General features: G+C 42.9%; 1 protein-coding gene across 1 annotated transcript in view; it reads right to left on the bottom strand.

Annotated features, from left to right (window-relative positions):
* Positions 1 to 19,476, bottom strand: part of CLRN1 (clarin 1) — a 34,504-nt gene extending 15,028 nt beyond the window's left edge. Inside the window, exon 1 of the mRNA XM_004419250.3 lies at positions 19,224 to 19,476. Coding sequence (XP_004419307.2) covers positions 19,224 to 19,476 — 253 coding nt within the window. The remainder of the gene's footprint in view (positions 1 to 19,223) is intronic.
* Positions 19,477 to 24,315: the final 4,839 nt, after the last annotated feature.

Here is a 24,315-nt window from a genome sequence, read left to right as displayed (position 1 = left end):
CCCTCTTCCTGAGCGGACAGGGGCGTTTGTGTCCTGATGGTGTTCATGTCCTCCCTCAGTGTCCTCCTTCGGTGTACTCCCTCAGTGTCCTCACTCGGTGTTCTCAGTGTCCTCACTGGGTGTCCTCTGTGTACTCCCTCAGTGTCCCTCGGTGTCCCTCAGTGTCCTCCCTCGGAGTCATGGGCAGGTCATTTGACTGCTGAGGTGTAGTTGTACTGTATTTCATTGATCTTCTTACAATAAGAGAAATGCACATTAAAACTATGAGATACCATTTTCCACCAACCGTATTCACAAAGTTCAAACCATTTAGCAATATACCGTGTTAGCTAGGGTGTAGGGAAATGGGGACCCTTGTGCAGTTTTCTTGGGGCTGTAAATTGGTACAGTTTCCTTCGAGGCAGTTGGGCAATACCAATACAGTATCAAAATGCACATATCCTTTAGCTCAGCAATTTTATTTTCAGCAGTGTATCCTATGGATATTTTTGCACATGAATCCAATAAAATATTACAAGGATATTCATTGCAGCATATTTTTTTTGTAAAAACAAAAGGTTGGAAGTAACTTGCATGTCTATCTGTATGGCATCCACACAATGGAATTTAAGTCGATGATTACAAACAATGAAGCAAATCAATGAGAACAGATATGGAATTATCATCAAAATGTGATGTTAGATGAAACACACAAACCAAACAAATAAAGAGAAATGTGCACCATTCTATCATTTGGGAGAAAGCCAAAGGGGAATGTATATAATAACAAATAGTTATTGAAGTACTGTACTCGTCTGATTTAATGCTCTCAACACCCCCATAAGATAGGTACTGTTATCAGTCCCACTTACCAGAGGAGAAAACGGGCTCAGAGGCTGTGTAACCAGCCCAGGAGTTACATTTAGTAAGTGGCAAAGCAGAGATTTGAACTCACATCTTGACTTGTGACAACCACACTGCGGCAGCCTCAGGGACAGGCGTGCTTGTCTAGGCAGAGGCTATTTCTAGAAGGCGACATGTGAAACCGGTAACATTGCTTCTGGGGAGGGAGACTGAGGGATATTTCATTATGTACCTTTGGGTACTGTTTGGAAAATTTTTTTTACTGCCCTGCAAGCATTATCTATTCAATGAATACATAAATACTTAAAAAAAAATAATTAAAAGGATAAATGAGGGCATAAAAAATTCCTATCTGTTCTAGATTAAAAGAGACTTAAAAGACATATTAACCAAATGCAATATATAAATATTGTTTGTGAGTTGAACAAACCATTTGTAAAAGATATTTTTGAGATAACCAGGGCAAATTGAACGTAGACTGGGTATTAGATATTACATAACTATTATTGATTTTGTTGGTTATGTTAGTGGTATTGTGGCTGTGTTTTTAAAAGTCTTTATCAATTAGAAATGATATGGATGGATGGATGGATGTGTGGGTGGGTGGGTGGGTGGGTGGATGGATAGATAGGCAGACGGAGATAAAAAAAATTCCTCAGTTCTGTTTGGAAGAACGGGGTAGTGGCAATGTGGATGTTCAAGTTCATAGGAGCCTAGCCTCTGCTGCCAGCGCCTGCAGTCGTCCCCTCTGCCCTGTGTTCTGGGGGCACAGAGAGAACCAGCTACTTTTGCACTATGGTCACCTGCCCTCTGGAGCTTCCCGCTGCTGAGACAGCTCAGTCAATCTGACTGCTATTCTCGCACTCCATCAGCCGCTGACTGGTTTTTACTAGCAGTTATCCAAAAACCTGCTTCCATCTATCTCCCCACCTAAAAGAAGTGGCACTGTCTTCGTCTCTGATAGAGTAGCTAGGTGAAGCCTGTCTGAAAATTGAGGCTTGTTACCAAATTGAAACAAATGCAGAAAGAAGTTGCACTGATTTGGCTCCTGGAAAGAAAAGCCAGAAGCTAAAATAAATTGTCCTGTGGAGAATTTAATTCTTGTAAAGTCTCTTAAAATTCCCACTGTTGTGAGAAAGTCACCCAGCAGGGCACCCGTCCCCGCATGTTACATTTAGATTTTATCAAGTTTCTTTTTTTGATGAGAATTCCCTGAAGCTGTAATGACCAACCAGAACTCTGGAAACAACCCTCCATTTCCAACCAACCCTAAAAGGATTTTTCCTTGGCTGAAGCTGAGCGCAAACTATTCAAATAAATATTGGGGATGTCACTTTCATGGTATTGGATATTGTGTACAGTAGGAGGTAGATTTGTTTGGTCTTTTAGGTTTAGGATGACAACACAGAAAAAGGATTTGAACATTTTGATCTGTGGAGGGGTGTCAGTAATCCAGCAGTCACTTCTGGCCTCCAGAAATTACTGGATTCGCTGTTGACAAGTGAAAGGGAGTTAATTAAAACAGGCAGCTGATGCCACACTAGCCGCACAGGATTGGTCTGCACCAATTCGTCTCCCTCTCCCTCACTCTCTCATCGCTGGTGTCCTCCACTCTGTCTGTGAATCGGTGTGTCCAGGTCTCCTCATCTCTAAACCACCCTAATTGCCCTTCTTCTCTCTCCATTATTGGATCACCAAACTTCTTCACAGAGCCATATATGAATAATAATAAGAATAAATATAACAGGAAAAATTATACAACATTTGCTATAATCCAGGTACTTTGTATACATTACATAAATCAAATTAAAATTAGAGATTTAAATCTTTTAATACTTACAACAATATAAGGAAGGTACTGTTTTATCCCCAATGTATAGATGAAAAAACCCTGAGTCACAGAGAAGTTAAGTAACTTGCCTAAAGTCACATGGTGGTATTGCTGCCTTTGCTTTTTACTGCCCTCCCCTTTTTAAGATTAAAGCAGAATTAACACAGTAAAAATTCTCCCTTTTTATGTACAGTTCTGAGTTGTGACACCCGCATACAGGCCACAATTAAGATATAGAACAATCCGACCATTCCAAAAACATCCCGTTTCCCTGCTGTAATCAGCCCATCCCCCACCCCAGCTCCTGTATGTGTGACTTTATGAGAAACAAAGTGGCTGTGCCATTTCACCTTCCCACCAGCAGTGTACGAGGGTCACAGTTGTTCCACATTCTTGCTGGCACTTGGCAGGTTTTTAAAAATTGTAGCCGTTTCGTAGGTGTGTGGTTTATCTCATTGTAGTTCAAACTTGCATTTGTCAAATGACTAATAATGTTGAGCGTCTTTTTGTGAGTTTATTTGCCTTCCATATATCTTTTTTGATGAAGTGTCAGTTCATATATTTTGTGCATTTTTTATTAGATTTTTTTTATTATTATTGTGTTTTGCAAATTCTTTAAGCATACTGGATACAAGTCCTTTGTCAGATAAGTAATTCACAAATATTTTCTCCAGGTATGTGTCTTGTCTTTTCATTCTCTTATCAGTGTCTTTTGAAGAGCAGTTCTTATTTTTATGAAGTCCAATTTATCAATTTTTTTCTTTTATGTATCACGTTTTGCATGTCAAATCTAACAAGTCTTTGCCTGGGCCAGCCCCGTGGCTTAGCGGTTAAGTGCGCACGCTCCGCTGCTGGCGTCCCGGTTCGGATCCCCGGCGCGCACCGACGCACTGCTTCTCCGGCCATGCTGAGGCCACGTCCCACATACAGCAACTAGAAGGATGTGCAGCTATGACATACAACTATCTACTGGGGCTTTGGGGGGAAAAAATATATAAATAAAATTATTAAGGAAAAAAAAAGAAGTCTTTGCCTAATGCAAGGTCACAAATATTTTCTCCGATGTTTTTCTTCTAGGAGTTTTTCAGTTTTAGGTTTACATTTAAGTGTATGATCCATTTTGAGTTGTTTTTTATATGTGGCCAAGGTTAATTTTTTTTTTTTTTTGCATATGGATATCCAATTGTTTCAGTACTTAAGAAAGCTGAACATAGACTAAACGTACAACCCAGCAATCTCATTCCTAGATATTTGCCTAAGAGAATTAAAAATCAAGGAAGAGGAGGAAGAACCAGGTCTGGAGTGCATAGGGTCTTCCAGCTGGGAGAGCGCCCCAGCAGAGGTGACCATTTGCATGGAGGAAGGAAGAGCTTCATGAAAGAGAAGGAAAGGAGCAAGGGGCAAGAGTCAGGCACCAAGTTCTTGTCCACTGTGCCACCTTGAGCGGGTCAGTGGGTCCCTGGTTCCTTCTATAAAATGAGGCTGTTCAGTGGGGCAAACTGGGAAAGGGCCAGGCGTTTGAAATTAGACAGAGGGGGTTCACATTCCAGCTTCTTTTCTAACTCTGTGAACTCCCTACACCTGAGTTCCTTACCTGACAAAGAAGACTGATTCCTCCTTTCAAGTTTGCGAGGATTCAGTGGCATCAGTGGGTGAAGTACCCAGTGCATAGTAGGTGCCCAGCGGAGGGTCACTATAGTGTGCCCCTATCTAGGGCCAATTCCACCACTGTTCCTGAGCCCTTCCTTCCCCCCTCAGAGACACTGCTCCGGAGCTCTCGCCTCTCTCTGCCACATCCATTTCCCCCCTCTATTGGATCAGCCCCACCAGCGCACAAACATGCTGTCATTTTCTCATGTGACAAAGTCTCCTTAAGTGCTCCTCCAGCAACGGCCCCTCTCTCTAGATTTCCCTCCCAGCAAACCTCTCGGGGAGTTCCCCTCAGCATCTCCTTCCTCTCTTCACTTTCTCTCTTGAACCCACTGTGCTGATACCATGTTACTGTTTCCCAAGGCACCAGTGAGCTTCAAGCAGCCACACCCAATGGTCCATTCTTTATCCCCATCTTTCCTGGTCTACATGTGACACAGCAGCTCACCCTCCTCCTGGAAATGCTTTCGTCCCCTGGCCTCCAGTCACGACACTCATGACTTGCTCCCCGCCCTCCACGTCTTTACTTCACTGCCACCCTCCCAGAGAGGCCTTCTTTAACCACCGTGTCTAAAGTTGCCACCTCTGCCCGGTCACCTCCCCATGCCCCAACCCCTTTTCTTGCTTCTGTTTTTCTCCATAGTATTATCACCATCTGACAAATTCTGCATTTCTACTCCTTTGTTTGTTGTTCGCTTCCGCCACGGCATGGGGGCAGGTGCATTGGCCTGTTTTTATTCGCTGCTGTATTCCTGGCACCCAGGGAGGCCAGGCGCAGTGTAGATCGGCATTTCTATGTTTTTTTTTTTTTCATTGTTGCTCTGCACCCTAGGAGTCTTTCTAGACATTTCTCCTAATCACTCTCCCCCCCTGAAATTTCAATACCACAGACTTATTGTATTTTAGTTTCTGTATTGTATTTATTTCTGTGCCTATACACATATACATCTTTTTCCTAGTTTTATTGAGACATGATTGACATACATCGCTGTAAACTTTAAGGTGTACAGCATAATGACTTGACTTACATGTATTGTGAATGATTACCACAAATTTAGTTAACATCCATCATCTTCTATAGACACAAAAAAAATGGATTTTTTTCCTTGTGACAGGAACTCTTAGGCTTTACTCTCTTAACATTTTTCCTGTATATTTCACAGCAGTGTTAGCTATAGTCACCATGTTGTACATCACATCCTTAGAACTTATTTATCTTATACTGGAAGCTTGTACCTTTTGACCACCTTTGTCTAATCCCTCCTCCCCCTAACTCCTACCTTTGGTAACCACAAATCTGATCTCTTTTTCTATAAGTTTGGTTTTTTTCTTTTTTGTTTTTTAAATAGATTCCACAGATAAGGTGATAACAGTATTTGTCTTTCTCCTCCATCTGACTTATTTTACTTAGCCTAATGCCCTCAGGGTCCATCCATGTTGTCACCAACAGCATGATTTCTTTCCTTTTCATGGCTGAATAATATTCCATTGTACACATTTACACTTTTTAAAGAGTAAGGGGTGTTTTTTGCTTCCAAGAACCAATCTTTACCTCCTTAGGGGGATTATTGCTGTGTTGAGAATGCATGATGTGACTGTTGGACACACGTATGTTGGATGGATACCTTCTGCTTGGAGTGGGATGGAGGGCTGGAGTCTGATGTGGTTAGCAGCTCTGGGGGTTTCTTGCTGGCAGCCAGTGGTTCAGACTGAAGAGAGTTAGCGTCACATTGGCAAGGAGGGAAGGAAGAGGAGCAGATGGTCCAGTTGGTGACTGCAGGACCAGAGGAGTAGGGGGGTTGGCAGTGTTAATTACAATGGAAGTTTCTGGTTAAGAACCACAACTTGTCCGTTGAGTCGGGTAGTCGCTGTTGACCGTGGTGTAAGCTGTCCTGGGGGCTGGTGGCAATGGAAGCTGGATTGAAAGAGATTTCAGAGAGAATCTGGGGCAACGGAGATAAAATAGAGTAGCCACCAGAGGCGGGGACAGGACCCAGGGTGGCTTTTTGGTTTTTTTAGAAATTGAAAGACCTGGTTGGCAACTGGAATGGAATTTCAAATCTCTTTATTAAAAGAAAAACTTTAATCTAACATACTTCAGAGATTGTCAACATGTTACGTGGAAACTGACTGCTGTTTAATAACAGGTTTAAAGTTCAGGATTTGGTAAAAGAATTCATCTCAAACCTGCATGACAAAGCTCCTTTTTGTTAGTGAGGCAGGAGGATTGAAGGAAGATGGACTTGCTCCTCACTGTGTTTCTGTTAGTTGGTCTAAAGGTCCAACTGTTAATGGAGGAACTTTTTTCTTTTAATGAATATTATAATAATGAAATGGAAATTAAGATAAAAATTTCACCCACAATCCTACCAACATAAAAAGCAGGAGTTTCCTTTATTTTTGTTTCTTTCAAATATTGGTCCACGTTAATATTTATTTCCTATATACTATAATCATCATGCAATGTTGAGGTCACATTCTGTTCTTTTTACCCAGAATATAAACATATTCCCTGTCATACATATTGTCTTCATAACTATCATTTAGATAAATACATAGGTTTTCCATCATACTGATGCACTGCTGTCGGTTAAGTTGTCTTCCATTGTTTCAGTATTATAGTCAATGCTTCCTTGAACATCTTCAAGCACATACCTTTTTCTTTCTTATTATGGGGGTGGATGATGAATGGGAATAACTTTTTCGGATAAATTCCCAAGAAAGGAATTACTTGGATCAGAGTGCTGTCTAAAAGAATGTTATCTATGTATAGATACAAGGTAACTTGAAGAACATCAGTTATATTTTGTAACAGACATATTAAACTCCACTGTTTCAACCCTGGTTCAAAGCTCAATTTCTCCATGAAGTTTGGAAAGCAGAGACTTCTGACAAGGTACTAGTCATTGGCTTCAGCCTCCTGATAGCAGAACAGAAGGCATCCAGGTCCCCGGAGGGAGAGGGGAAGGAAATCCACACTGCATAACTCGCTTGGCCCGCAAGAAAGGCTGTCACCCCTCGTCACTGTGGTCTGCTACCATGAAACAGAGCTGAGTCCGTCGTAAGTTAATGCTGGAGAGTGAAAACGCAGTCCCGGGGACGCTCCCCGGAGGAAGTTTACCCTCCCACAGTCATCTGGTGGGGAATCCGTTCTTTGGGCTGTGTCCCTTACCTCCACACCGCCACTCTCCTGGTCAGATGGTGACCCCTCGAGCCTCTGATCTGTCGTCCCCCCATTATGCAAAGCTTCGTCCAGTCTGTCCCTCGTCAGATGTTCCAACCCTCCCCCACTCTTACGCACCTATCGCACCCTCACCTCCATGCCCCTTAGTCTTCTGTACCTGGTTTACAAAAGGCCGGAAAATGTTTCCTCTGTTTCACAGAGGAAACAGAGGCTCTCAGGGGACTTCCCTCAACTTTTCAGTCCCCATTGCCACTTTGGTGTCTTTGGTCCATGCCCCTTCCCTCCATTCTTAGTGAAACATTTTTTTCTCTAGTCCAAGGCTTGGCCTTCTCCCTGTGTCTCAGACCCATCCTTTCCACCTCCGCAGGGTCCTTTCTATATCCATCACCTACCTCTCCTCTCTGTCTTCAGCCTTTTCTTCCCTACAGCTCTATCCCCTCAGCATAGAATCATGCTCACGATCCTCCCATTGTAAACACACATGCTCACACGCACACACACGCACACACATGCGTGGCCTTAGGGCTCGTCTAGCTGCTCCCTGACCTCAGGCTTTCTCTGGGTCCTCACCTCTGCTCCCTCCTCAGTTCCTGCGAGGAACTCCCTTCCCCACCGTGCCATCAGGACTTTAGGCAAGGTCCCCTGGAGCTTCTGGTGTAAAATGCACAGGACTGTTTTTGTGGTCTCTCATTTGACACCTCTGTGGTGTCTAGGACTGCTGGCCGTTAACTCCTTGTTGAAGGTTTCTCCTCCCACAATTTCCCCTCTGCTGGTTCCCTTCCAGCTCACTGACCCTCTCCTCTCAGTCGTCTTTGCAAGTCCCTCCTCCTCCACCGATAAATATTCGTGTTTTCTAGAACACGTCTTTGTCCATCTTCTCGTTTGATTCCCCTTGCTGGGAAACCTCATCTTCACTTACAGCCCCAACTACCACCTCTGATCTGCTGACTCCCACTTCTCTGCCTCTACCCCAGGCCCCTCTCATGACCTCCAAATCTTTGAAACTGATGGACATCTCTTGTTGCTGGTCCATAAGTGGAACCTCATTAAATACGACCAAAAATAATTTCATCCCCCCTCTAAACATTCTCCTTCCTTCTGTATTTCTTATCTTGGTGAATTGTTACAACTATCTGTCTAGCGGAAATCTGGGCTTCATCCTCTGACATCAAGTTTGTTGATTTTTGCTTCTCATTATTTTGGAAATGTTTCTCCTCCTTTCCAGCTCTCTGACAATATTTGGGTTTGGACCCGCAAATATTGGAGGAGCCTCCTGACTGGACTCCTCACCTGTCTTTTGGTCTTCTTCCAATCCATCTTCTGTTCTGTGACATGCCTGCTTAACATCCTTAAGTGGCTTCCCATTGCCTACAAGATACAATAACTGTCTCAGTAGAGCTAACCAAGGCCCTCAAGTTCCATCACTGCCTTCCTCTCCAGCCTCATCTTCCTCCTCCTCCTTCTCTCCCACGTCCTCTGCAGTCTGGCCACAACAGGCTCTTCATAACTTTGCTCGTGCTGTTCCTTTGCTCACAATGGCTTCCTCAATACCATCCAGTGAAATCTAACTCTAATCCTTAGGAACTTTCCTCTGATTTCTCTGTGCTTTGCCCCGACAGAGAATAACTCTCCTTCTTGGAGATTTCTGAACAACAGCAATAATTGGGATAGTAATTAGCGCTATTCAACTATCCATAGTTCTGGTTTTTCCCCATTCTGGGCTCCTGATAGGATTGCGCATCTTGGCCCCTTTGAAGCTGGAGGTGGCTGTGTAACAACCTTGGCCCATAAAGTGTAAGTGGAGGTGGCATGTGTCAGTTCCGCGTCAGAGTGTTGAGCTGCCAGTGTGAGGGCCTCCACAACTCTTCTCTCCGTTACAACAACTGGCTGCCCTCCAGGTGGTGGCTGCGTGCTGGCCCTGCGGGTGAACTCGCACGAATACGTATTGTGAGCAAGAAAGAAACCAGTCTTTGTCGATTTAAGCCTGTGATGTTTGGACTTGTTAAAACATAACCTAGCTCATCTCCCCTGATGTACCCGTACAGCCCTTAAAGTGGTCGGTTATTGAAAAACACTTCTGCTAGATTCCTAGCTGCTTGTGAACATTCCCGTCATGTCCTCAGAGTCTAGAAGAACGCTTAGGCACATAATAGGCACCCATGATCTTTTTTTCAATGGGGGTGTGAGGGCGTGTATACTCTAACTTATAGACAATTTGTGTCTTAACGTGTAAAGTCATCTGTTTTCATCAGATCGTTGGAGGGTAATGAGAATAATACAAAACTACTTGTTTTTACTAACTGCTAAGTATGTTCCTTTATTGCTTGCCATTAATCCATGTTTTATTTGATATCTCCAAATGTATGGCTTTCATTTCAGTTGCCTTAAAATTTATTTTATTTCTCTCTGCTGGGCTCTTCTGTTATATTTTATCCTGAAACTTTGTTCTCCTTTCATCTATTACTGATTCTAGTCTAACAGTCATATCTTTTATGCTACAGTTCTTAAAACAAAAATTAGTAAATCCAACCTAAACCTATATTTAGGCATTAACCAGGAATATTAGGTTGTTAGAATATCATGCACCACCGAGCAAGCAGGATGGAGGAGCTGGTGGGAACAGCGACAACAGTTAACTGAAAGGCAACATGGCAGGTTGGAAAAAACATAACTTTTGGAGCTGGGAAGTTTGTGATTAATTTGGTTTTGCCATTTACTGCTCACTTGGGCCTCTGTGTACCACGGCTCCCTTATCTGTAAATGTAGGTGGTAATAGACACAAGTTAGAGGACTTCTGAGAGACAGACACAAGTGAGATCATTTATGTGGAAGCTCTTTGTAAATTTTAAGTAATTGCTTAAATATTTTTTAACATGATGAGAATGGCAGGAGAGTTGTATTTTCACCGAGAGGAGTGGGAGATACAAGAACTCGATTCATTGAGAGTGTCTGCCTTTCCAAGTCTCAGAATCAATCACTGGGGGCAGGTGGGAGTTACTGGGTGGTGGTCAGAGCACATATCTGTACACCGGGACCAAAGATCCCTCCACAGGAGTCCTTAGATTACACGGAATCAGGCGAACTTTCTATCTTGTGGCTCAGATTTTTACTTTTTTTTTTTTTTTCTGACCAGGTGGGTGACTATTGCTGTAAAGAATCCAGGAACTCTGGACTTATAGTTAATTACTTGATACCTGTCACACGCTTTCCTCAGCATCTGATATATTGTTCCCATTCTCGTTTCTATTTGCCTTGTGCAATTTCTTGCACATTCTCTGTAATGGCTTGTCTAAAATGATGTTTGAGCTGATGGCACACCTCTAAGGAGGACCCTTGATAGTCTCTTTGGAAGGAGGAGACCCTTCCACAGGAGGCAGGCAGATAGAGGTCAAAATGTTAGGTTTATTTCTGATAAAGTGCTGGAGAACGTGGCTTAGATTTTCCACCCAGTTCTGCAGAATTAGGCAACCTCACCCACCCAGTCACAGGCAGGGCTGGGCAGCTGAAGGCTCCCTGTCCACGGCAGAACAGGCTCCTCTACCATGACCAGGTGGAGAGCAGGCTCCTGTAACAGGTGGGCAGATTCGGAAGGAGGGGAAGACTCTGGGGCTGCAAGCCGAGTATGCTCAGCTTCTTACTGCAAACTCGTCAAATCAGGTCGTTCATTCCCTCTGAGGCCAGGCGGGTGTGCATAAAGTGTGAGACTCTTCACGGAAATATGCAGCTATAGGCATGGAAGCCAAGGATCCCAGCTTGAGTTTGACCAGAAAACCTCCCAGCTGTGTGGAAACAATGCTAACTACTGCTTCTCCCCCACCCCCCTCTGGCCCATCCCTCACATGCAGGCTTCTGACTCTTGGCCTCACCTGATTCCACCTGGATTGTCCTCCATTGGACTGCACATCAGAACAGCTGGGGAGCTTCTAAACCATTCCAATGCTCAGGCCCTGCCTCCAGAGACCCTGATTCAATTGGTCTGGGACGGAGCCCTGGCATCAGTAGTTTTAAAGACTCCCTGGGTGGTTCTAAAGCTCAGAGAAGGTTGCGGACCACTCATCTAATGGTTCAGGTCTCATCGACCCTTTTCGCCTTCATCTGGCCAGATATAAAACACAGGTAACACCATCTGTGAAGCTCTCGGAACGAAGGCAGCCTCTGATAATTATGTCAGCGATGGTGCAGCAACTTCTCAGATCAAAGCTTCGGAGGCCCTGGTTTCCCGCTCAACTTGTCCCTCACATAAAAGATATGTAAAAAAAAAAAGTTGTATTTGGCCCCTTGCTGCTCAGCTATTCATTTTCTTGAAAGGGAATAAGAGGGAAGATTTCTTTCTTTTACAGAAATGCTCTTGATCTGACTTTCCCCTCAGCCCATCTGCAGCCGGTCATTATGAAAATCCAGTAAAAGACATTTCCTGACATAAGCTCAATGCATTCATCTCCTTTAATATCACGTGTAATCGCACACTCAGGTATCGAGCCGGGCTTTCTGATGGCTGCCCGGTCAGGGAGAATGAAATCCATGACCCCAGCGCTTCAAAGGAGGAGACTTGATGGTATGATAGAACCATTTAAAATACAATTTTCTCAGTCCCTCGCCTGAGTTTCTCTCTGCTGAAGTGTATCTACCAGACCCAAGCCCATTCGGAGGCAGCCCCATCCGTGAGTCTTAATCAGCCCGGGTGGCTCGGGGACGGCAGCTGCTTTGGCGCATCTGTGTCTCTGATAACAGAACCCGTTTAACTGCTCCTAATCCACAGGGTATGATTATGTTCGGGTAATAACTCCCAAGAATGGCTTTGCCACTGTTACAACATGCTGAGAGGGAGCGAATACGAATCCTGCATAAATTAGTCCACCAGGTACGGTGTGCGGTGCGTTGGCTCTCTCACACCTGTGATAAAAGTGTATCACACCGCAACCGGTCTGGGCGCCTAGCTGCATGACTAGATGAAAGACAAATTTGTCATTAAGATAAATGAGTTTTGTTCTAAAAAAAATATGCCTTTAACTTTATGAAATCCCTGAAACATTTCAGGGATAAAAATGAGCTTTTATTTTTCATTTTTAGAAAAATGAGATTTTGATTTATGCTCTAATTCTATCCCATTGGCTCTTAATAAAATACCAGTTTTTGAAGTGAATCACATACTGTGTACTTGCTTTGCTTTTGTCCCTGTCTCTGTTTTGAAACTGTTCGTGTCACCCCAGGAAAGAGCCTGCCACTCTGGTCATGGCTGTGGTGAAATAATTTTCAACCACAATTGTGTTGAAATAATTGTCGAAGTAACGAACTTTGAAGATCGTACCGTGAAGATCTTCCCTGGGAGTGCTCTTAAGTTAGCTAACACACGTGCAATCAGATATCTCTGCCTTCAACAGAAACTATCAGCGTCAAGGTAATATAATTAGGTAACCCAAAGACTAGCCATAAGCACGTGACCTGCTCAACCTAGACTGCTAAACAGGCTGGCTTGACTATTTCACCTTCTGAAGGTCAAAGGTTGGGGCTTAGACATCAGGGCCACTAAAAGGTGAAATGAAGAGGCAATGAATGAATTCAGGTCTTAAGGCCGGGGACCATTATATGAATATACAAGAACTCGCTCTTGTGAAGGACCAACGTCACTTTTTAAAGAGATGGTGAAACTGACGGCTACTCTTCCATTTTCTTCGTCTCTTCATGTCCTTTTCGCATACTGTGAGGAGTCAGAATGCGGCAGAGGAATGAGCATCTGGATTTCAATCCCAGGTCTGCTACCTAGTAGCTCTGAGACTTTGGGAAATTTCTGTGACTTCTCTGAGTTTCCAGTTTCCATATTTGTTCAACAAGAATAGCATCATAACACCTCCCACATAAGGGTTGGGGGTAATAAGTGCAAAATGCCTGGCACCTGTGAGGCACCAAAAAAAAAAATAAGCATTTTTTCTTCTGGGTCGTTTGACAGTCTGGGAAGACAAGTCACCCTCAGGGTTTGGAGAAGGAAGCAGAGCAGCAAACTGTGAGAAGAGATTTGGAGTCATCCTCCGACAGGTGAAGTTCACACACCAGCCTCGAGTTCCAGAAGTCCACGTAGGACCTGCCACGCAGAGCTTCAGAGCAGCCCTGTCAGCTCTACCCCGTCTCTCAGGAGAGCCCAGGTCAGTGACTCCTCTGGCTGTCAGAGTGGAGGGCAATTGAAAGGGAAGGAAGGTGTGTGTGTGTGCGCGTGCGTGCCTGCACACATATATGCAAAATTATATCATCGTCAAACAAGGCTGATGCTGTGGATTTTTTTTCTAGTAAGGGTAGTGGAGGTAGTTGTTAGGGAAGAGGGAGAAATAAATGCTCTTTTCCTGGACTAGGCAAGGAGAAGCAGAAGTTCCTTTCCTCAAAAGCATTTTCCCCATTTCTCACCGATGTGAGGATAATTTCTGCTTAAGTTCCTCCTTTGGGTAAAGAATACCCTTGGAGTGTTAAACATAGTGGTCATTCCTAACTTCTTGCCATTATCCTTTTAAGAAATCAGATTCAGGGAAGAGATTTTCAGGGAGGGTGGAGGAGGAGTTTCTAGGAAAAATAGAGGCACTAAGAGGTCAGCCTCTCACCATCTTTTGACCGTCTTCCTTTTTTGCTTTCTCAATAATGCCGTCTAGATTGTGGGGGTGTTTAAGTCTGCTCCTGCTCTCTGGAACCCGCTGACCAATCTCCCTAGAATTCCAAAACGTCCCATTCTTCATTTTCTCCTTCTTTAACCCGCCATTTTCTACACAAAAAGTAAAAGGTTACAAGCAGGAAGAAAAGAAGCATTCACGTAGATAATGAAATTTGTTTGGGTCCTGATAAATACTTCTACCGATGGCAGCTGAAATCTGTCAGGGGAGGCTTCAAGTGATGAGACGAGGAGGGCTATGCACTTTTCAAGCTGGAAGGCCCTCGTCCAGAACAGCAGCCCCTCGTTACATAGATCACAGAGCGTCTGAGCTGGAAGAGATGTCAGAGACCACTTGGTTTCACCTCCCAGTTTACAGGTGCAAGGACTGGAAACCAGTGGGGTGACGTGATTGCTCAAGGTCTAATCCCCAGTGAGTGGCCTGAACCCAGGTTGCTTAATCTCAATAGTGTCAGTTTACAAATGTCTATTAAGTACCTCTTTGTGATGCGCGCTGTGCTAGGCCCCGGTTTGAGGGAGTCCCGGGGTGAGTACGACACAGCCCCTGCCTTCTTGGGGATCAGGATCTCCTTGCAGAGAAATGCACATTCTCAAATACTTATAACACAAGGTGATTTGAAATGATAGAGTGAACATCAAGGTCTGGGAAGGACAAAGGAGGAAACAATTATTTGGCCGAGGAAGTTGAAAGTTTTCCCTTCACCCTAGTGCTTCTTAAACATTACTGTCTTCATCCTGCTAATCACTTTTTTTCAATGGGAGGGAAACAAAATCTCTACCTACTGGACTGTTTTAAAGGGTGAGTGAGACTAGACAATAGGGCCCTGAGCTAAAAGGCAGGGGGGCCCATGCATGCTAGGTGAAATGGAGCAAGGGGCTTCCTTCCCCCTTCCCTCCCACCAGGCAGTCTTCCCTGGTGAACTCCATAGATTTCCCTCCCACCAGACCAGGCACTAAGGAAGAGGAGAGAGACAGGCAGTGTTATGAGAAGGAGGTACAACAAAGCCCTTTGCAGCTCTGCCATGGGTGGGCAGTTGATAGGAGAGACGCGGGGTGTGCAGGAGGGTGAGCAGTAGATCACCTGGGACAGGTGCAGTCAGCAGGAGGCGGGAGTCACACTTGCAGGAGACCAAGGAGCTAGAGTGCCAATGCTCAATAATGGTCAGAGACCCTGAGCCCAACTATTCTACCCCAAAATGTTCAAGGAGCCACCTGCTTGCTCACAGAAGTTTCAACATCCCCTCTGCAATCTGGGTCATATGCCTCATTTGGTAAAGAAGCTCTACTTTTCTAAAATATGACTTAAACTAAATCTCTGTGAAGCTTTTTACAAGTTTTCAATCATAAGTTCCAAATTAAAACGCTTTTAAAAGTGTGACTCAAGTTGCAAGCTGTGATCCATGATTGGTTAAGTTTTATTTTCACATTTCCAAAAAAATATTCCATATGTTTTTACCAGCTCATTGAACTGTCTTGGCAATGAATAGATCAGCATATCTAGGAATGATTGATACCATATGATTCTTGGGTATCATATTTTGATGATGCTCTGCAGTGTTTCAAACCTCCAAAACAGAAACCCACCCACACACACTGAGCTCAAAACTGGCAGATTTTGTCTTGATGGCTACATTTAGAGTTTAAACATCATCATTAAAATTTTACAGGTGACATATCAGGAAAAATTAAGCCCACCAGTTGTGCTGCCTTGAAAGGAAAACAGTCTTTCATTATAATGAATGAAATTGTGTGCTAGGTATGAATGCTCGTGACCTCTAGAAAGTGAACCGCTGACCCATAAATGGATGAGAAGCAGCCAGAGTAAACGAGGCAGAAGTTTTCCCAGCATAACTGTGCATGCTGGCAGGGAAGGCTCTTGTTATAATTAAAAGAGATAGAGTGGGCAATAGGGAACATTTAATAGGAACAAACATGACAATGTTACCTAACTATTTTTCTGGTCCATTCTTCATCCTCATGTTATACCATATATCTGGATTTTAGAAGTGACACATACATTGCACATAAAAATAAAACACATAAACTTGTACAGCAGAACCAAGCAAAAATTCATTTAGAATATGCACACTGTCAATGCCCAATTTATTCAGAGTAAATCTCCATCTAAATTTTGCACTGTCCAGTATGATAACTATTAGCCACGTCGAAAGGCTAGTGAGCACTTGAAATGTGGCTAGTCTGGATTGAGATGTGCTGTAAGCGTAAACTACACACTAGATTTCAGAGACCTAGCACCAAAAAAAAAAAAAGTAAAATATCTCAATAATTTTTTATATTGACTACATGTTGAAATGACAGTATTCTGGATATCTTGGGTTAAAGAAAATATGTCATTAAAATTAATTTCACCTGTCTCCGTTACCATTTTTTTCTAATGTGACTACTAGAACATTTAAAATTACATACGTGGCTTGCATGTACGGTTTGCATTATATTTCTGTTGGTCAATGCTGATCTAAATGAAAAGTTTGGTAAGCAAGGTAGCATTGAGCAATCCAACAGAACTGAAATATAAATTCCTATTGACTGATGGTAACGTGACAACGTGAAAACTGGCCACCAGGTGAGTGACAGTTCGATGTGTTACCTTTTCCATTCCTCCTACACTGGGAAGTTTCTGCCCATCCCAATGTTTGCTCACTGACTTTCTGAAGGGAAAATGAGAAAGGAGGGAGTTCTGGGAAATGAGTTGTGCTCTAATCAGACGTTGGGCTCTGGAAGAACAGAAAAGAGTCATCTGCCCTGAGCTCTTCAGAGGCTCTGGATTTTGTTTGAAGGAAGCTTTTGTTGAGAAGATGGGGTTAAGCCTCTTGTTCTTTCATATGAACAGGCTATATTTTCTATAGGAAGAATATCAGAGGACTCTCCTCCTTCAAGGATACGTGGACAGAACGTTGTTGACATGGGGAGGGCATTTTGAATGGGAAAATGCGGACCACGAAGCTCTACCGCAGTGGGAGTGTAATCTTGGAGGGAGCAAAGTGTCTTAAAGGCACACTGATTAGGAAGTTTTTAACACTGAGAGGGTTGTTTACTTAAATGACATTGTGCTTTTTTGGGAGCCCATTGGATCTACTTATTCTACAGTTTTCCCAACTTTCTCTCATATTCCGTTGACAGACACTTTGATGCTTAGGCAGAAAAACGTTATGCTGTAAGTCTACTTCGCTGGGCCTCATAGAAACGGATGAGGTTTTAACACGTCAAGGGTAGTATGTAGAGAGTGTTGTCACCACAGAACAAACAAGCGAATGGCAGATTTTCTTTGCTAGGCTGGGGGAAATGGTCAGAGTATCGTGGGGACTAACACAATTGTGTGAGGAAGGTGAGGGTGTTTAAACCCTGCCAGCTCTGTGAGTCCTCACAGAAAGCAAAGGGGTGGATGCCTGATTAGAGCAACTCCATCCCAGACAGGCCAGCATAGGACACAGCCATGGAAACCATTCATTGAACCACAGAGGAATGTGACCGTGTGAAGATTAAATGAGACAAATATGCACAGTGCTTCGTGGCTAGTAAGTGTTCAGAAAACATTTGATTGTTTTGAAACACGTCCTATGGTCAGAGTAAAGTTAATCTCCATTTCCCTGTAGAAAATGCAAAGGCTCCAGAAAATTCACTGTACCTGCCCTGCTTTTGTCTAAATTCATCTGTGAGAAGCTTTACTCACGCTTTAGCTGCCAAGGACTCATGGTTAAATCATTTCACTCATCTTTTCTCCTTTTTTATTTTTTAATACAGTTGGAAATCATGTGATACTCTGCTTTGTTCTTTTTTCTCCCTAAGGAAAGCTAAGCAACTCTTAACAGCCCTGTTACCTTAATGAACCAAGCCATTCAGTGAAAAGAGTTGGTACCCACTTCATCAAATCTAGTGGATGATAATTTCTTGAAAGCTGAAGACTAATTCTGGGGAATTTTCTGCAGCCCTATGAAAATTCATATCACTTAATAACCTATATGAGTTGAAGGTTGGTGTCCGATGACTGCTGAGAAGATGTAAGGAATGTTGCAGAAATATAAATAGGCCAGCCCTGAAATTTAATTAGACACTGCATATGTTAATAATAAATTCAATTAATTTAACCTTCTACCTATGCTAAAGAAAAAAAATACCCAGGCAAAATAATAATTCATTTTGAATGCCTCAATTGGTAACCTTCTTTCCTGAAGAGTGATTTATGCAGTAATTTACTGGCTGTGTCTTCACAAGATTGTTCCAAACCAGCCCTTTTGAAATAGTAATAATTTCTGAATGTGTGTCGTGAGAGATATAACAAATGACTTCTTATTAATTTTCATTTAATGAGTTGCCTATTCACATGGTAGTTTTTAAAAAACTCTCTTCTTAAGATAAACAGGTTATAAACACTGCGGATAACACTACCATTTCACAAAAATCGTGACAGGAAAATCTGTCTCATATTCTCTACATGATTTGAAGGTCAATCAGTTGCCAATTTTCTATCCTAAATAGGCATTTATTTCTTTCCCAGTTAGCACAGCAGATCCAAATTGGTTAAAAAAAAAAATAGAATATTTATCAGCGGCAAAGGTCCTAGCAGGGACGATGGGGGTGGACAGGGAAGGAAGTCACGGTCAGGGTGTAAACGCAGCTAGAGTTGGTGAAGAAGCCCATGACGCCAGGCCTTTTTTAAAGAAAAAACAAAGATCAACTCTTACAGCTTTTCTATCTCTCCGAGACCCCCTTTTTTAAAAGACTCCATAATGTCTTACATAAATATTAATATTTAAGAAGATTTTAATTGCTTATGTTTTCCAAAAGTTTAATTCCATAGCAACTCATTAACCATATGCTGTCATAATAAAAATATCAAGGATGAAATAATTAATAAAATTAAAACAAAATTAAAAAAACTAGAAAGAAGAAATTGCTCAGAAGAGTCCTGGGTATTTCAAATGGTTCACATCTGTTTAAAAAATCCTGCAATAGACCATGCAAAGCTCTTAAAAATAATTCCTTGCAACACTTCAAAGAGTGTGCCTAAAGGATTAAGTAATTCAAGTGCAATTGTTACTTACATGAGAACCGAAAGGGCCTGGCTCCTAACCCGCACTGCCTCATGCCCTCTCCGTGGAAAAGCCCGTACTGCATCTCGCCCATGAACTTGTCCAGCTCTTGTCCCGAGGCGTTGACGAGCAGAGCCCCCGTTTTACAGAGGAAGGTGGCTTTGATCCACAGCGGTGTCCCCAGGGCTGTCACAACTCCGAGGGCACACACGAAGCTTAACACTCCGGCCATGCAAAAAATGACTTTCTTCTGTTGGTTTGGCATGATGAGAAATGGCCTTGGTGAGGGCGAGGTTCAAAACTAAGACCTTTGTGAGTGCTGAGAAACTACTGCCCCTCTGCCTGCATTTATTACTGGAGCTGAACGGATGGGTCCCAGAGGAGAAAGCAACTTGGCCCCAGACAGGGGTCCTCGCTGGGTTAAATGGCAGGAGAATGCAAGGACGAGGCCTTCTTCAGCACACTTCCTGGCTTTTCTCCTTTTTGGCCGCTGCTTCTCTGTAACTGGAAATCTTTGGACTAAGAATCTGTAAGATAAAACTCTCAAACTGCCTTCAAGTGTCTCCTCTGTGTTTCTTGGTAACAGAGGTCTAAGGTAACAGGTGGAGTTCCCCCTGTAACTTGATCAGTGCCCCCCCCCCCCCCCCCCGCCCGTCCCCAGCCTTTTGTCTGATTGAGTGAGTTGAAACTTTCTGAAACAGGCTTGGCTCCTATGGTAAGTTTTCGGCAACTTGAGAAGTTCATTTATTGATCTGTTTTCATTTTTGTGTTTCTTTTTCTGACGGTGGGACAAGAGGAATTTTGGGAGAGAGAGAAAGAACATATGTCTATTTACTGGTATTAATTGATTTTGAAAAGTGTTAATTGTAGGAGGATAAAATATTGAACTGAATTGGGTTCTGCGTGGATATGAAGTGCCCTAGACCAACCACCAGGGCTGCCCTCCTAACTCCTTTTCTCCTAGATCCGTGATTTAGAATCAGTGTATCAATAGAGAATTTGATTCACATTTTTCCTAGCGCACAAAAGTATGGAGATGCAGGTGCAAATATCTACATTTCTACATGCTTTCCTTCACAACATTTGGCTGCTTCAGGACAATAACAAGGAGATGTGGCTCTGGGTTCAAGAAGTACCAGAATCTATAAAGAAGACAAGGGCGTTGTCGTGGGAAGAGGGACTGTGGTCAGAGAGGTGGCTCCAAGAATTCGCCCAGAAAAGCCAGGGTCCCAGCAGAGGTAATTTGTTAGGGAGGCAAGAGACAAAGTCATGAGCAAGATTAAGTAGTAAAGTGCATTTGGTTAAACTGTCAAGATCTGAAAACCAAAGTTCAGAATTCAGTGACAGCTTTTTAATTCTGCATTTCCAATAAGATTCCTCCTTCTGCAAATAGATATGGGACTGGCATGTGTGTGTGTTTATGAGTTTACTGAAATTTATATAAGGCATCTATCATATGCTTCATTATCGTGTTAGGCTGTAACCTACAAAAAATTCTTAACTTTTAGAACAAAATTTCTTAACTTTTGCTTAGAATTTAGTATGTCAGGCAGCTTGCTAAGTATTTTACCTAAGTTATCTTCTTTAATTCTCACAGTTACCATATAAAGTGATGATGAAGAAGATGATAGTGGTGAAGGTGATGATGTTGGTGAAGATGATGATGGTATCCCCATTTTATAGATAAGGAAACTGAGGCCTGGCAACTTGCTCAAGAGTGTAGTGGAGATGGATTCAAATCCAGGTCTTCTAATTCTGAGGTTTATGTGTGATAAACAGTCATGTGTTATTCTAAGCAGGCCTTGACCTTGAAGAGATGATAAACCCTTCAGGTTGGGTTGGGCTGGGTTAACAAGAGCAGAGCCCATTGTTAGTTATACATCTTGGGTGCTTGGAGAACACAGAATTGAAAATAGATCTTTCCCAGTTGGTCAAAAGCACATGTTTATGTTAGCTTCTGTTCTCTTGATCCACTTTTAAGCATGGCAGCTTAGGAGAAATTAATAAATGAAGATTTATTTCACACTGTTGTTGGCATAAATGAGTCTCTAGGTTACGTGAGCTTTGAAGGGAACTTTGAGGTATAGCCTTAGACTTCTTGGCACAGTTACCCTCTCTCAGTAGTTGCCAGAGGCTGTCTTATTGACCATAGACAGCTAAGTACAGAAGCTATTCAAGAATGCCAATGTCCCTCAAAACGGGGGGCATACACAGGATTCCAAAGAGGCACTCAAAATTAGGTTTACAATTGAAGTCAGTCTTGTTATTTCATGTAACGTGACACACAGAATAAACAACTCATCACAGGTTATTTGCCCTCCCACTGCATTCTCCATTGGATTTAGAGTAATTGCTATCATTGTCCATTAACAAAACAAGGGGGTACCAGCATCCCCAACAAGTGATGATCTGGGGGTACATGTGCCACACCCATTCCAGAAACCTCAGTTTAAGATGTCTGAGAAGAGCTAAGCTAATTAAATCAACATATTCTGTAATTGGGAGAGACAGAACATTTCCAAGCCTGGGAGCAGAAATTACCTACAACATAATCAATACTATTAATCTCTCTACAGAAAAGATCTGGTAAGAGAGGGGTAGTTAACAGAGGACAGTAGTTTAATGAACTAAAACCCAGCCAGATGTATCTAAAGCGGTCCGAGAAGAAAAGCCGTGGCTACGGATGCAGAGAGCAATTAGATTGCACTGTTCTCAAGTTTGTATCAGTCTATAGTGAAGTTTTCTCTGATCTGTAGAAACATGAGAAGAATAAATACAATATAGTGAGTTCATCTTTTATTCTGAAATTGTGTTCTTCCTAATTTTTGTTATTAAGATTTCCTTTCTTTAATGAAACAATTGTAGTTGAATTTTTAATGTCCTTGCTTCGCAAATTAAAAAATTGGCAAACCTTGATCTGTTCCCATTTTAAACAAACAACCAATGCACTGGCCCATGACATGCAGGAGCACGGATCCCTGTGTGGAAAGGGTGAGGCCTCAAGGCTCGTGGCAGCCGGATGGCTGGCCTCTTTGCTCTAACCCAGTGGTTCTCAGCCTTGGCTGCTCACTGGAATCACTGGAGGAGATTTTTGAAATACTGCTGTCTGGGTCCTATTACTTGAGATTCAGAGTTATTTGATTTCAGAGTGTGGCCTCAGTGTTACAGCACCCCAGGTGGTTGCAACATGCAGCTCAGGTTGGGACCCAGGGCTCTCACACAGCTGCCTTCTGATCACGAACTAGGGTTTGCAGGCATCTCGGTGCTGGAGTGCGTGCAGACGTGAACATCCGCTCACCAGAGAGGAATACTCTCACTGTAAATTAATAAATGGGCACTGCCATTTATAGCTCAAACTTCCAGAATTTTGTTCAGCACCAAGAGCATGATCTTGTCGAAATGTCCTGATGGAGTCAGGTTTCAGCATCTCCAAGACTAAAGACGAGGCCCTGGAACATACATTTACCCCACGTCACCACGTGAATGTCAGTGGGGATGTCTCCTGGTTGTGATGCAGCCCCCCTGGGTCCTACGCCCACCTCACCTCCTCTCTGTGCAGCTTCCTTTCCATCTTCAACACCAACCACCCACAGGCGGCATAGTAGTGTGTGATCCACCCTCTGAGGATGATAGCACGGAACCTGGCAGGCATTATGCCTGACAGCCTTCTTTTGAAATTTCATCTTAAATGTCTTGAATGACAGTGATGACACCATTTTCCTTGCATTCTCTCTGAGAATTTGAGTCATTAATGTCAGCAAGTTTTCACCAAGTACCCGACTGAAATCTTTACTTCTCCCAATCTTAATAGCAACACATTTGGTGACATAGAAAGTGGAACGAGGCCTTTCCACCCTCATGACCCCTTCAGGTTCTGGTGACAATATAATTCTTCAGTATGACTAGAAACACCTGGAGAAAGGGGGACAATTGCAATTCCAACAGAGCATTTATGCCTCTTCTCACACTGATTTGGCTTCATTGGTTTTTCCCTATGGTCATTCAAAAACATAAGCAGGAAAAAGGCCCAAATTCAAAGGAATGGGAATCCTCACCTGGTTTGCTCCCTACAAGTGAAAGACAGCACAGTAAGGTGTGGAAAGAGAACTGAGGAGAAAGACATGATCCAGGATCTGGTTCCAGGGCCATCACTAAATTAAGAATTCCTTAATTTCTCTGGCATTCGTTGTGCTCATTTATGAAAAGAGTGGTCTCAGCTAAACAGGCGATTCTCAAATTATTTTAAACCAGAGAAACCATTTCCTCAACTGAACTCTTGAGTGGAATAAGAGATAAAAATCGAGCTTCTATACTGGAGGGAGTAGAGGTCAAGGAGCTCTGCCCCCGGACCTCCTTGCTCCTTATTCCCTAAGAACACCCGCTCCCAACCCTAGAGCTGGCTCTGAGAAGCAGTTTGATAAGCATGGACCAGAGGATCCTTTAATTCCCTTCTAAATAAAAAAAAATTTTTTGGAAGTTAGAGAATTAAAATTTGCTAGATTATTTCTTTTTTTCTTTGCTGTGCTAACCTATTAGCCATTATAGAATATTTCACTACCTAGAGACACTAGATGGCTGATTATTCCAATTATTAATTTTTAGATTATTTAATGAGAGTTTCTGGGTTTTGTCTGCTTTGTCACTGGTAATACTGATTTTGATTTTCTTCCAGATGGGTCATTATACTCCAAGGCCTCCCTAAGAGAGATTCAACAAGGGTTTATCAAGCTTCCTATTCTAAGACAAGAGGCCTTTGTGAATCTATCAGATTTTTCTCATCTTTAAAGCAAAATCTGGCAAATTTGATTGACGTTCCTTGACTAATTCAAGTTGCTGGTGATCCTCAAGTAGCATTGTAATCTCTAATGACTGTAAGGGAAAAAAACACTCGGCGGGAAGACGTGATTGATTTATTAGGGGAAAATTGCCGCCTGTGCTAGACCTTGATTGCAGCTAATATTTATAGAGCTAATTGCTTGAACTGGAGGATTGAAAGGGTTGAGGGAAGGGAAGAAAAAGAAAGCAAAGTTCTCTTGGAAAACAGATGAACCCACGGTGGGAGGGGAACCCAGTGCAGAGGGCTTCAGGGCTATCGGTGGCTGTG

This window comes from Ceratotherium simum, chromosome 5, assembly GCF_057802395.1.
Source record: "Ceratotherium simum simum isolate JZ-2026a chromosome 5, ASM5780239v1, whole genome shotgun sequence".
Lineage (NCBI taxonomy): Eukaryota > Metazoa > Chordata > Mammalia > Perissodactyla > Rhinocerotidae > Ceratotherium > Ceratotherium simum.
This window is presented reverse-complemented; position numbering and strand designations above follow the sequence as displayed.